The 13,951-nt window shown below is 39.0% G+C and overlaps 1 protein-coding gene across 2 annotated transcripts in view; it reads right to left on the bottom strand.

Moving 5' to 3' along the window:
• Positions 1 to 13,951, bottom strand: part of vps50 (VPS50 EARP/GARPII complex subunit) — a 212,965-nt gene that overhangs the window by 144,700 nt on the left and 54,314 nt on the right. For both annotated transcript variants that reach the window (XM_078538745.1, XM_078538746.1), the window contains exons 6-8: positions 10,738 to 10,808; positions 3,730 to 3,847; positions 3,598 to 3,633 (exon numbers count right to left, since the gene is read on the bottom strand). In XM_078538745.1, coding sequence (XP_078394871.1) covers positions 3,598 to 3,633; positions 3,730 to 3,847; positions 10,738 to 10,808 — 225 coding nt within the window. The remainder of the gene's footprint in view (positions 1 to 3,597; positions 3,634 to 3,729; positions 3,848 to 10,737; positions 10,809 to 13,951) is intronic.

Below are 13,951 nucleotides of genomic sequence, written 5' to 3'. Positions count from 1 at the left end.
AAGGTCGACCAATCAAATTATTCATTCCCACCTCAACTCCTCCCATTCTTCCATTCCCACCTCCACAAATAAACCATATGCAAACAAAAAACTGCTACAAAGCCAGCAAATTAAAATCAATGTGATTCCATTTTGGTGGCTACACTACCTTTCAGGCTACCAACATATTCTTTTCTGAAAAATTATCACATTGTAATTTTTTTAAAAATAATTCTAAAACAAAACAAATTAATAAAATTAACCATAAACCTACATTATTTTCAAAATATTTGTAACAACTTTCATTCGCATAGTTCTTCCCCGTAATTGAAGGTTTTGCACTGGATTTTTTTTTTCATTCATTCACGGGATCTGAGCTTCGTGGGCTGGGCCAACATTTACTGCCCATCCCTAGTTGCCCTTGAGAAGGTGGTGGTGAGCTGCCTTCTTGAACCACTGCAGTCCATGTAGTATAAGGTACACCCACAGTGCGGTTAGGAAGGGAGTTCTAGGATTTTGTCCCAGCAACAGTGAAAGGAGTGACAATACATTTCCAAGTCATGGTGATGAGTGACTTGGAGGAACTTCCAGGTGGCAGTGTTCCCATCTAATCGCTGCCCTCATCCTTCTAGATGGCAGTGGTCATAGGTTTGGAAGGTGCTGTCTAAGGAGCCTTGGTGAATTCCTGCAGTGCAACTTGTAGATGGTATACACTGCTGCTACTGTGCGTCGGTGGTGGAGGGAGTGAATGTTTGTGGGCGTGGTGCCAATCAAGTGGGCTGTTTTGTCCTGGACGGTGTCAAGCTTCTTGAGTGTTGTGGGAGCTGCACTCATCCAGGCAAGTGAGGAGCATTCCATCACACTCCTGACTTGTGCCTTGTAGATGGTGGACAGGCTTTGGGGAATCAGGAGGTGGGTTACTCGTCGCACTATTCCAAGCCTCTGACCTGCTCTTGTAGCCAGTGTTTATATGGCTAGACCAGTTCAGTTTCTAGTCAATGGCAACCCCCCAGGATGTTGATAGTGGGGGATTCAGTGATGGTAATGCCATAAAATGTCAAGAGGCGATGGTTAGATTCTCTCTTGTTGGAGGTGGTCATTGCCTGGCATTTGTGTGGGGTGAATGTTACTTGCCACTTGTCCGCCCAAGCCTGGATATTGCCCAGGTCTTGATGCACTTGGACATGGACTGCTTCAGTGTCTGAGGAATCGCGAATGGTGCTGAACATTGTGCAATCATCAGCGAACATCCCTACTTCTGATCTTATGATGGAAGGTCATTGATGAAGCAGCTGAAGATGGTCGAGCCAAGGACATTACCCTGAGGAACCCTAGCGGTGATGTCCTAGAGCTGAGTTGACAGACCTCCAACCATCTTTCTTTGTGCTAGGTGCGACTCCAACCAGTGGAGAGTTTTCCCCGATTCCCACTGACTCCAGTTTTGCTAGAGCTCCTGATGTCACACTCGGTCAAACGCGGCCTTGATGTCAAGGGCAATCACTCTCGCCTCACTTTGGAAGTCCAGCTACTGTCTCTTTATTTGTCATGTTTACATGAGTTTTCCCCAGATTATGGATATTTTCCAGTTCTATTTGCATCCTGTGGCAATTAAGGGGCTGCCATCTTTATGCCTGGCAAAATCTTACATCAGATACAGAACAGCATGGGAATTAGTGGGGAAGGTGGTCCAGGAGTGTTGACTTCCATTTCCTTTTGCTAAAGATGCCCAAAGCCGGTTTATTGATCATTTTTATTTCTTTCCCATTATCCACAAAGACCTTTGCTGCTTATCTCTTTTCAAAGCAAGCTTTTTCTGAAAAACTAACTGATGTCCCTTAATAATGGCCTCTATACCACAAGTGATGGGGACTCTCTTGCAGAGTTGCAACTGGATGCTCAAAGAGTCTGTCACAGAACATCACAGTCTCTCAGTCCAGTTCCTGCTCACCCAGCTTCGTTACTCTGAATCAAGTCACCTGGCCTCAATCTTTCATCCACTCTGGGGTTTCAATTTTCCCTTAGCTCCACCTTTGTTCAGTTTTCAGGTAACACTGAAGTTGTCACAGGTGTATTTGGCTGAATGGAGTCCTCTTATGTTGTAAAGTTATGTGGGGTGTAAATTTTCTTGACTGGTAACATAAAACGGGTTACAACAAATAGGCAGTTGTTTCCCAGATTTTTTTTTCCCCCACTGACTTTGAATTGAGCCAATTAGATAAACCTAAACATTTTACCCTCTGGAAACGCGTGAATGTAAGAGGAGGAGGAAGAGAGAATGTGAAAGAGGTATTCGGAAAGTATGAAAGACAAACCAAAAGAAAGAAGCAAACAATTTGATTGTTGATGAGCAGAGATGAGCAAGGTGAGCAGAAAGAAAAACATAAGTGACATACATTCTTTTCCAAGCAACACTGCAGGAATCAACCACTTTTCAAGCAACATTTACAACATCTTGCAGCAGATACTAACAATCATCATTATTAGTTAATTATATCTATTGGGAAACACCACAACAAATAAACATGTTAAAAAAAAACTATCCAACATACAATATTGATGTCTGAGCCATTAGTGTTCAACCAAAACAATACATTAATAGAACACGCGCTGGGGGAATCTCTTTGCAAGAAATCAACAGTGATTCTTCCAGAGCCATAAATACTCGATTCAGTCTGGTCCAGGTACCCTTCTCACTTTTGACTGTTATTGAGATCACAACTCCCAAACACTGATCAAGTTTTGATCTGATGGCCTTGCTCCAACTGCCAGTTGCAAAATATATGATTCTGTTATCTGTGTTAGGTAAGATTGAAAATGAACTAAACGTTTCCAAATATGCTGAAAACTTGTGCTATTTGTTATTAACAGTCATCAGTAAATTTTGAATAGGGTGATAAACCTAGCCAAAATTACAGACCAAAACCAAGAAAGCAAAATTGAAAACTTGTGTGCAGGGATCAGGTGGATATTGAGTGCGACATTCATGAATGGAAATCAAAATATTGTTGACTGGGTGACTTTTGTATTACAATACAAAGGGGAAGACAGTGGCATACTGGTAATGTCACTGGACTAGTATCCAGGGGCCCATGCTCTGGGGATGTGGGTTCAAATCCCACCATTTTAGTTTATTCAATTAATTATAATTATAATTATTCAATTAATAAAATCTGGATTTAAAAGCTTGTCTCAGTAATAGTGACCATGAAACCATTGTTGATTGTCATTAAAAATCCATCTGGTTCACTAATGTCCTTTTGGGAAGGTATTCTGCCATCCTTACCTGGTCTGGCCTACATGTGACTCCAGACTCTCAGCAATGTTGCTGACTCTTAACTGCCCTCTGAAATGGCCTAGCAATCTATTCAGTTCCAGGGCAATCAGGGATGGGCAACAAATGCTGCCCACATCCCATGAAAAGAGTACATTTTTTAGAAGTTACATTTGTTCAAAAGCAAGCATCAATTTTCAAAACATAGTACAGGTCCATAGATGGGCATAGGAAAATAACTTTTAGAAACTTACTTCACACACATGAAAACTTATGATTTGGAAATACCACTGCCAATACACTTCCATTTCCCACAGTGTTACAGGCATTTAAATAACATAGCTTACCTCCAACATCTCACTTAATCGAACATCAGTTCTTTGCTGTAAAAGAGCAAAGTAAAAGATTCAGTGGAAATACTTAACAGAAAATAAAATAAGTAAAATTAAACTTAATATAAATATGTAAAAAGTATATACCAATGTTTTAATTGTGCGCAAAGACTTCAGCAATCCAATCAACAGCTGTCTCTTTCTTTGATTAGCAAGCAGCCCCAGGCTGGCTTGTGTAAAACCTTCCTTGGCAATATTTAGCTGCCTGCCAAAATAAAAATCAGTCAGTTTCAAACAAGAAAAATAATTATGTAAATGAAATGCAAACAAAATTTTAAGTTATATTTCTAAGAAAAGGTTCATCATCCCAATACAACAACAATTTGGATTTATGTAGCATTTTTAACAGCAAAATATCTCAAAATGCTTTGCAGAGACATAAGGAAAAGGAACGTTGGGCTAGAGGAGGAGGGATTAAGTCCAACCAAAAGTTTGATCAAAATAGTGAGTTTTAGGGCTGGCCATGAAAAGGAGATCAAAGTGGAAAGGGGGATGAGTTTAGGGAGGGAACTCCACAGAAACCTAGGTGGCCGAAAGGGCATCCATTAAAGGTGGAGCATAACGAGAGGCAGTGGACTAGAGGTGGGTGCATTCATGACGGAAAATAACCAATGACAAATGCAAAGCATACTCTAAACCATGGAAGTCACATCCAAAAATTATACAATTGGGCATGGTTAAATAGCAAAGCCGGCATCCATAAAATCCAGTTAGAAACTTACGTCAAAAGGTAAATAACAAGCTTTTGCTTCAGACAAGTGAATTTTCCCGTTTTTGAAATTCTGCAATTTTCCTTTGATTACTGCAGTCAGTGAATCATTTCCAATATCAAGACATTTAAAAATAACAAAGAATTAACAGCATGGCAACAGGTCATTTGGACCAACTGAGCTGTGCTCCGCATGAGGTGGCTCCTGTGTTTATGCTCCACCAGTCTCCTCCCATCCTACCTCATCTATCAGTGTAGCCTTCAACTCTCTTCTTCCTCAGTTATTTAAATGAATCTATCTAATCCACTATTACTACTCCATGTAGCAAGTTCCACATTATCGCCACTCTCTGTCTGGGTCATGGTACGTCCCCTGGATTCCTTACTGGATTTATTAGTAACTGTCTTATGTTTATGGCCCCTTCAAGTGGAAACATAATCTGTTTACCCTCAATTTTAAATCACCTGAACGCCTTCTCGTTTCCAAAATGAAACCCAGCCTATTCAATCTTTCCTGGTTGTTATAAGCTTTCAGTTCTGGCATAATACTTTTAATGTATTTACACTTATACCAGTGACTCTATATCCTTTTTTTAAATATAAAGGTCAGAACTGTGCACAATATCCCAAGTGTGGTCAAACCAAGATTCCATGTAAGTCTAACATAACTTCTCTGCTCCTTCAATTCTATTCCGCTAGGAATGAAACCTGTTCTTAGTTTGCACTTTTGTGGTCTTGTCAACCTGCGCTGCTACTTTTAATGATCTGTGAATCTGTGTCCAAGATGTCTTTCTTCCAAGATGCCATTTTGACTTGAATTTCCCAAGCTGAATGTGGCCTCCTTATTCTTCCTACCAAAATACACAACCTCACACTTCTGCATATTGAAAATCATTCAACATTTACACAACCAATCTGTAATTTTAACACCTTTGGTGTTACAGTTTTGTTACACACAAGGGTTGTGAAACAATAATATGGGTTCTTTATTTGAAGACAAGACTATATACAAATAGAGTTAACTAGGAGGCTAAGCATACATGTCTGACCTCAGTTGCTGCTGCTTGTAGACTGAACAAAAGTCATGGGGCTAATACAGCACATCGTATCAAGGTGGTAGTGAGTGACAGCAGGTTAAGATATACCTTCTTAAAGGTGCTTGCACCTCATAGCACAAGTACCATTCATCAAGGTTATTAGGCCAGCTCAATAGGATTTTAGACAATAAGTTATCTGATTATGACTTGTGTTGAAGATTATTATCGTGTCTCATCAGCACCCCTCCACCCATGATAATCACAAATTGTACTTAATCTACACATATGCGAAGAGTAAGCTCTATGCAGCCATACATAGAAATATTTCTCACCTTTCTTCTTTATGTATTCTACTTTCCACTACACTTAAAAAATTACATTCCCTCTCAATACGCTCCCCACCAAAACATAAGCTCCTTTTGTATATAAGGCTATTAAAGTACAATCAAAGCAATTAACTGAAAGTGATTAGTAGATGCTTACATTAAATGAATGTAAACTGAAAAATGCTCAGCAAGTGTTAACTGAAAATCTAATCCGATTTAGTCACAAGTTCCTTTATACCAGAATCAAAATTCTAACATGATTACAGTGCAGATTGTTCAGAGCAATGTAAAATAAAAACAAAAATGCTGAAAATACTAAGCAGATTGCTTCTCTCCACAGATGCTGCCCAGAGTTCATGCTTCAGGTCGATGATGATGCTTCACCAGAACAAGATTGGGTATTAATATACTAGATTATTCCTACAAAAAAAAATGAATGTTTTTATTTTTTGAAAAAGTCTCCAATTAGACTTAAAAATATGGAGGAAACACAAGAATAGAATATTGCATTTCTGAAATGCAAACAAAATTTTTTTTAAAAAGCTCAGTGTTCAGTGCATTCCTCTGCAATGAATAGATGGCACAGATGCTCTTTGCCTTGAAGCACCACTTGGTTTTACATAATGGAACCCCATGACCACATATGCTACAATTTGAGAATGACATTTCTCTACTTCACACAAAGGCATAAACTACTGATGCAATATTTTGTAAACAGGCAGTAGCTTAAGAACATAACAGCAAAACAAATAGAAGCAGGGGTAGACCACACAGCCTCTTGAGTTTGCTCTATCATTCAACATGTTTATGGCGGATACATGGTTTCAACTCCACTTTTTCCACCCAATACCCACATGCCTCGATTTCCAGTATATCTCAGCCTCAAATATATTCACTGATGGGGGAATCCACAATCTTCTGGGGTAGAGAATTCCAAAGATTTACAACCCTTTCAGTGAAGAAACTTCCTCATATCTCAATCCCAAATGATTGGCCTTTTATCCCGAGACTCAGCCCCCACATTCTAGATTCCCCAGCCTGAGGAAGCCACCTCAATTTCTAACCTGTCAAGCCCCTTCAGAATTCTGCATGGTTCAATGAGATCATCTCTATTTTTCTAAACTCCAGAGAATATAGAACCAATTTACTCAGCCTTTCATCATAGAAAGATCCTCTCATCCGAGGGACCAATCAAGTCAACCTTCTCTGTGCTGCCTCAAATGCAGGCATATCCTTCCTTAAATATGGAGACCAAAACTGTAGACAGTATTCAAAGGTGTGGTCTCACCAAAGCCCTGTAGAGCTACCACAAGACTTCCTTATTCCAATTCTCTTGCAATAAAGGTTAACATAATACTTGTCTTTCTAATTGTTCACTGTACCAGCACCCATCAAAATCCTGGGGATTCCCACTGACCAGAAACTGAACCGGACCAGCCATATAAATGCCATGGCTACAAGAGCAGGCCAGAGGCTGGGAATTCTGTGCAGGGTAACTCACCTCCTGACCCCCTCAAAGCCTGTCCACCATCTACACGACACAAGTCAGGAGTGAGATGGTATACTGTCCACTCACCGGGATGAGTGCAGTTCTAACACTCAAGAAGCTTGACATCATCCAGGACAAAGCAGCCTGCTTGATTGGCATCCCATCCACCACCTTCAACATTCACTCCCTTCACCACTGACTGACAGTGCCAGCAATGTGTACCATCTACAAGATGCACTGCAGCAATTCACCAAGGCTCCTTCGACAGCACCTTCCAAAGCCACGACCTCTACCACCAAGAAGGTCAAGGGCAAATGAGTGGGAACACCACCAACTGGAAGTTCCCTCTAAGCCACACACCATCCTGACTTGGAACTATATCGCCATTCCTTTACTGTCACTGGGTCAAAACCCTGGAACTCCCTTCCGAACAGCACTGTGGGTGTCATACACACATGGACTGCAGTAGTTCAAGAAGGTGGCTCACCACCACCTTTTCAAGGGCAATTAGAGATTGGCATTAAATGCTTGCCTGGACAGTGATGCCAACATCCCATGATGAAAGTTTTTTTTGAAAAATGCTAACTTTGTGTTCCTTGTACGAGCAAACAAAGTCCCTCTGAACAACATTTACAAGATTAACAACTTTTTAAAAATATCCTGCTTTTCCAATCTTACTACCAAAGCGAATAATCCCATTTCCACACATTATACTCCATCTGACAACTTGTTGCCTATTAAGTTAACCAGTCTATCTTTTTTCAGCCTCTGTGCTCTCCTCACATCTTGCATTCCCACCTAGTTTTGTATTGTCAGCTAACTTAGATACATTACTCCCTGTCCTTTCGGCTAAGTCATTCATATAGATTGTAAATAACTGACCCCCCAAACACTAATCCACTGGTTACAGCCTGCCAACTTGAACATGTCCCGTTTATCCCTATTCTGTTTCCTGTCTGTTAACCAATCCTCAATCCATGATAATACATCACCCCCAACACTACTAGTCCTTATCTTGCATATTAATCTTTTGTGTGGCACCTTATCAAATGCCTTTTGAAAATCCAAGTATCCTACATCTACTGGTTCCCTTCTATCTAGCCTACATCCTCAAAAAACTCTTAAGAAATCCATGAAACAGAATGCTGACTGGTTTTAATCATAGTTTTCTAAGTGTATTAAGACTTTAATACCTTCCAGCATGCTCCCTCTAGCTGATGTCAGGCTAACTGACCTGTAGTTCCAGTTTTCTCTCTCCTTCCTTCTTGAATAGTGGTGTTAGTTACCAATCTCTTTTAGAACTCTAGGGTGTACGCCGTCAGCTCCTGAGGATTTTGTTTTTTATTCATTCATAGGATGTGGGTGCACTACCTCTCCATGATGCATTGTAGTAAATGAGCATGTTGCATTACAAGAGGGACTATTTGAACAAGTAATCGTATGTAAATCCTGTAATGGCAACCATCATGTACTAAAAAGCTGAAGGCCACACTTGACTCTTACTCCTCACGTAGCAAGCTCTCAAATGAAGTTGTCTTGCAGAGCAGTGAAGTGGTCAGCCTAATGGAGCATTTGACCTTCTGCTAGCAACCATTTAATAGCATCATTGGCAAGAAGCCTGGGAATAGGTTGCCTGCTCTCAATGCAAGTAGCAAAAATAGAAAGGAACCTTCAAGATAATTGTCCAGATTTTGTTGGAGCACAGCATTTCATGGAGTTTCACCTTCATTAGATTTTTCCCCTCACCCTTCTGTTCGAACAACAGAGCAGCTGAGACTGTGGTGAATGACAGGGCCAATGGTCCATCCCTTTGGTCAATCAGGTTTAAACACAGAGAGAAACAGGGGTGATGATGAAGGAAACAGGGTAAAATCAAGTTGAACCCAATATAGAAATGAATAAAGAGAAGTAAAGAGAAACTGGATTAAGAAAAAGAGAAAGCGACAAAGGAAATGTTAAAAAAAATAATTTTTTTAAATCTCTAACAATTCACTGATATAAAACATCCAGTAGTGGATGAGCAGAAATTTCCTCCAATTAAATATTGGGAAGGCTGAACCCAATGACTTTTGGTCCCAACTCCAAATTCTGTTTCCTAGCAACTGACTCCAACCCTCCCCCAGGCAACAGTCTGAGATGAAGCCTGTCTGATCTTTTTTTCAAATCCCTCCATGGCGGCGCCTCTCCCTATTTCTGTCATCTCCTTCAACCCTCCCAGATATCTGCGCACAGCTAATGCTGGCTTCTTGAGCATCCACGATTTCAATCGCTCCATCAATCTTAGCCACACCTTCAATTCCGAGGCCCTACACTTCTCTACCTCACTTTCTCCCTTTAAGACAGTTCTCTGAGTAATAGAATACTAAAAGCAATGAAGTACGGAAGTTACGCTAAACCTTTATAAAACACCAGTTGGGCCTCAGCTGGAGTACTGTGTTCAATTCTGGGCACCAGACTTGAGGAAGAATGTTAAAGCTTTGTAGTTGGGGCAGAAGACATTTACTAAAATGCTACCAAAGCTGAATAACTTCAGTTCTGTGCGGGGTTAAGAGAAGCTAGAGTTGTCTCCATAGGGAAAAGGAAGGTTAAGCGGAGCTATTATTGAGCAATTAAAATTTGTAAATCATTTTCATGAAGTAAATAAGAAGAAATTGTTTTCAGTTCGGAAGGCTCAGTAATCAGAGGATAAAGGTTCAAGGTCACTGCAAATGAACCAGAGGCGACCTAAGGAAACATTTATTTATTTATTTTATTCAGCACAATGTCCTGATCACCCTGCCTGAAAAGGAGTAAAGGGCACAGATTCAATGGGTCATTCAAAAGAAAACTGGATAAAGACTTGAAAGGAAAACATTTACAGACTATGGGATTAATTAGATAGCTCTAGAATAGGCCGAATAACAACCTTTTGCACTATATCATTGTCACTTTATAATGTTTACATCTCAAGCTGTTTCTTTTCAAAGCTTAAAAGCTCCTATTTCTCCAGCCTTTCCTCATAACTTAGACATTTAAAAACAGAGATTATCCTTGTGACTTTTCTTTACATTACCTCCAGGTCTTGAGTGTCTTTCTCACTTCTCGGTGAAAAATGGAAACAGTATCCAATGAGTAGTATGTGTAGTGCACCACAAAGTTTGAATACAACTTGTTCACTACTGTTCTTGTTTTCTACTGATTCTGCTGACTATTGTTATGCATTTGTCAACCATTTTTAACCTGAGGTCGACTTAAACTACTAGATCGATTTTTCAACTTTATCCTCAGCTTTGAGGTTTCAGCCTTGGCTCAGCAACTTTTATTACTGCCATTCATTAATTTATAATAAAATACTTTTGGTTAGTGCACTTTCTTGCGTTCCATCACATAAAAGTTGCCCTTTGGCAAACAAACTTAAATTAAGTTGGCACCCACAGCAGTCAGTCAGTACAAATAGTTTGTGAATACATGGCAAAATGCATTATTGAAAATGCATCATTACAGAACTATTATAGAACTCTTAGTAAACAATTTTTGGAAATTAACATCTCTTACCTTCTGGCATTTGTACATATGACAGCTGCTAATTGAAGATTGGCTTGTAATGATGTGACTCTTTCAAGTTCCTGCAAGTAATACATTAAAGAAAAAAAATCAAAAATTTAAGTATTTTTAAAGCAGCATCCTTGCCTTTCCTGTAATTTGTTTTTTTTAGTGAAGACATATGCAGGTATGCTAACAAATGTACAATATACAAACGACATTCTCTCAATATTTTGCTTTATGTAAAAAATGTACTCCAACATCTCATCACAGTCTTTCTACACAAGTGGTACCTTTTTACCCATGTCACAGCAGAACTTTCAATCAGCCTTAAAGTTTAAAATGTATTCAATATTTACAGAATGCCTTGAAATTAAGCTCTAACATATTTCTGCTAAATAGCCCCCTGAAGAATTTCATACAGAACAAGCATTCTAAGAGCCTAACATTAAAGCCCAAGTGTTTAAATGCTCTCCAACATTTAAACCAAGTGTTTCACTGTTGTAAGATCCCATGTGAATTACAGTGCACTGAATCTGTTAGAATTTTCACAGTAAAGCAATAACTGCCTTAGCAGAAACACACAATCAGCTGTGTGACATTAAAATAGAAAATGACTTATTTTTTGCATCAAGACAACTTGAAAAGATTGTTTCTTTATTTTGAATCAAACGTTAATATTTATACTAGTCAAAACTAGTGATATCAGTAGTACTTGATGACCTAAAATGATCTGTTGAACTTATTCTCAAATCACAGTTAGCTATGTTTTACAATGTGAACACCTGTAAGAGTAAAATAAATTATTTACTTAACAAGATGGAATATCGGAATTGGTTCTCAATTTGTATGGGAAAAACATAAAAATAAGTTTAAGACAAAAGAAAAAATCCTTTTTCTGACAGCTCTTGCACAAATGTCAACTGTTCAAAGTCCATATGATTTGTTCTCGGAATGAATTAGCTATTCACCATATTTAAATTCCCAGTGGCTGACTCAAATGATCACACAATAAGATTTTACGTTTTATGACTTTTACTGGAACAAACTAAAATCGACATTGACTAAACATCACTTAGTAGATAACTAACACACTAATCTACAGAAAAGAAATCACCCCCTTAACTTTCTGCCTTCACATGTTACACTGCAATCTCTATGGAATGGTAGCCTTCACAAAAACCAGTCCAAATTTACTCCCAGATTCCAACACGCTCTCTTCTCCCTGTTCTGTTGAGTCATAACATCCGGTGTCCATCGAGAATCACTGAACCAACTTCCAGCAAGACCCACTCCAGCAACTCCTTCTCCCAGCCAAGCCAGGGTGAATCTTCCAATGTCTTTAAATCTCCATGGGTCCTATCCCTTTGACTAAAGAACAATCTCCCATCACATCCAACCCGGTGTTACAACAGCAAACAGCTTTCTCTTCTGCTGTCCACAACAGCTGCTGTTTTCCTGTCTCTCTCTCTCTGGGACACAAACACTCTGTTCAGGGTCTCTAAGTCAATAAGTTTGGCAGCAGTTAAGGCCAGCTGCCTTTTCCTTTGTCTCCAGGTGTTAAAAATTGGCATCTTGCTTTCAACTGGCCATGACAACCAGGTTACATGAGAACCACAAAGAAGCCACGTGCCCCTTTCCACTACTCCATTTTACCAAATTAAAAGAGGCAGTTTAAAACATAACCATCTTATAAAACTTCACATTTGTAGCAGCTAGGGTAAGTTTAATACCCCTTTATTTCCCCACTGAGAATTAAATATATTTACCTGCGTAAGTTAATTCCTACAATGTGATATTCTTATTACACTGATGCTCTTGAGCAGTTTATGCTTTCTTCTTATTGTCTAACATCATAGAACCTATTTTCAATTACTTTTTTTTATCCTCTTCCTCAGTAAGTATTATATTATTGGGTTAAAACGCTTACCAGGATTGATCGAAATCTGGGTGCATAGTAGGAAACAGTTGTCACGAGTAAATTCACAAGATGACGACATCAACCAACAAGAAATATTGCCCACTTATATTGTCAAACCATGCAAACATGTTTACAGACAGAGATTGAACACTTCCCATACCAATTCAGACTGTAACCAGATGATCTTTTGTAGCACAGTGGAAAATGTGAAAAATGGTTTTCTGTAAAAAGCAACAATCTTTGTCTTTCTTATTGCATGTTACCTTCCAGATTCTCTGCCTTTGTTATTTTCTTTATCCTTTCCCCACTATAATGATTTTTATATTATTTTATTTTATTTCCCTTTGATTTAATTCAACATTACTGAAGACTTTTGTTTTAACAGTTAGGTTTAGTTTGTTTTGTTTTTATTTCCCTCTGCAATCCACTAAAACAAATTAACAGTGAAAACTGGAATTAGTGGGAGTGAAGTACAGCGAACATGGTAGAGATAAAATGTTAACTGATATTCAACAGGGGAAAAGCATATTGATACCTGCACTCAGCAGGGTAGGCCCACCATGCTGGAGATTAATAATGGAAGATGAGTGCATGAGCTATGGGAAATAGGAGCAGGCAATGGTGAAAAGGAAGAGAAATAGTGGTGGCTGGAAGAGAAACTATTACGGCTGTCAAAAGCATATAGAACAAGCTTTTATACAAAGGTGCCCAGAGACAGTGCAGAAAGAATTAATTCAATGAGGGCACAACGTGGTTCAATAATTTTCAGCTATATATTAGAACCATATACTTATCAACTGAGTGAATATAATATTGAGCTAGACTGTCAAGACCATATTATACAAGTCATAAGAAGGCATGATCAGACTATGAAGTGATCTTCACTGTATCTTGAGTGCTGTATTCAATTCTTGTTGCAGACACAAGTCTGATATTCAAACACTGAAAACTGTACAAAGAAGAGCTACAAGACATAGCTGCGCAATAAATAGCCTGAACAATGAACAAGATTAGAGAAACTTAGGGTCACCAGCCTTGGAAAGAAGGGTAATCTCAGAGTTATATGAGAATGTTCAGACAGTGAAAAAGATACGTGCAGAATCTTATTTAGAAGTAGCTTGCAAAAGTGGGACAAAAATCGACAAGGTGTAAAAGAGGCTATCGATTCACCATTATTTGTTTTGCCCCACCACCAAGGACCAATTTCACCAAATGATACACTCTCTATTTCTTAAAATCTAGTGAGGTGAAACTGTAAAATACTTGAGTTCCAAAGTGCAATTCTAAGCAGTTCCAGGGTTGACG

This window comes from Cetorhinus maximus, chromosome 3 (assembly GCF_964194155.1).
Source record: "Cetorhinus maximus chromosome 3, sCetMax3.hap1.1, whole genome shotgun sequence".
Classification (NCBI taxonomy): domain Eukaryota; kingdom Metazoa; phylum Chordata; class Chondrichthyes; order Lamniformes; family Cetorhinidae; genus Cetorhinus; species Cetorhinus maximus.
This window is presented reverse-complemented; position numbering and strand designations above follow the sequence as displayed.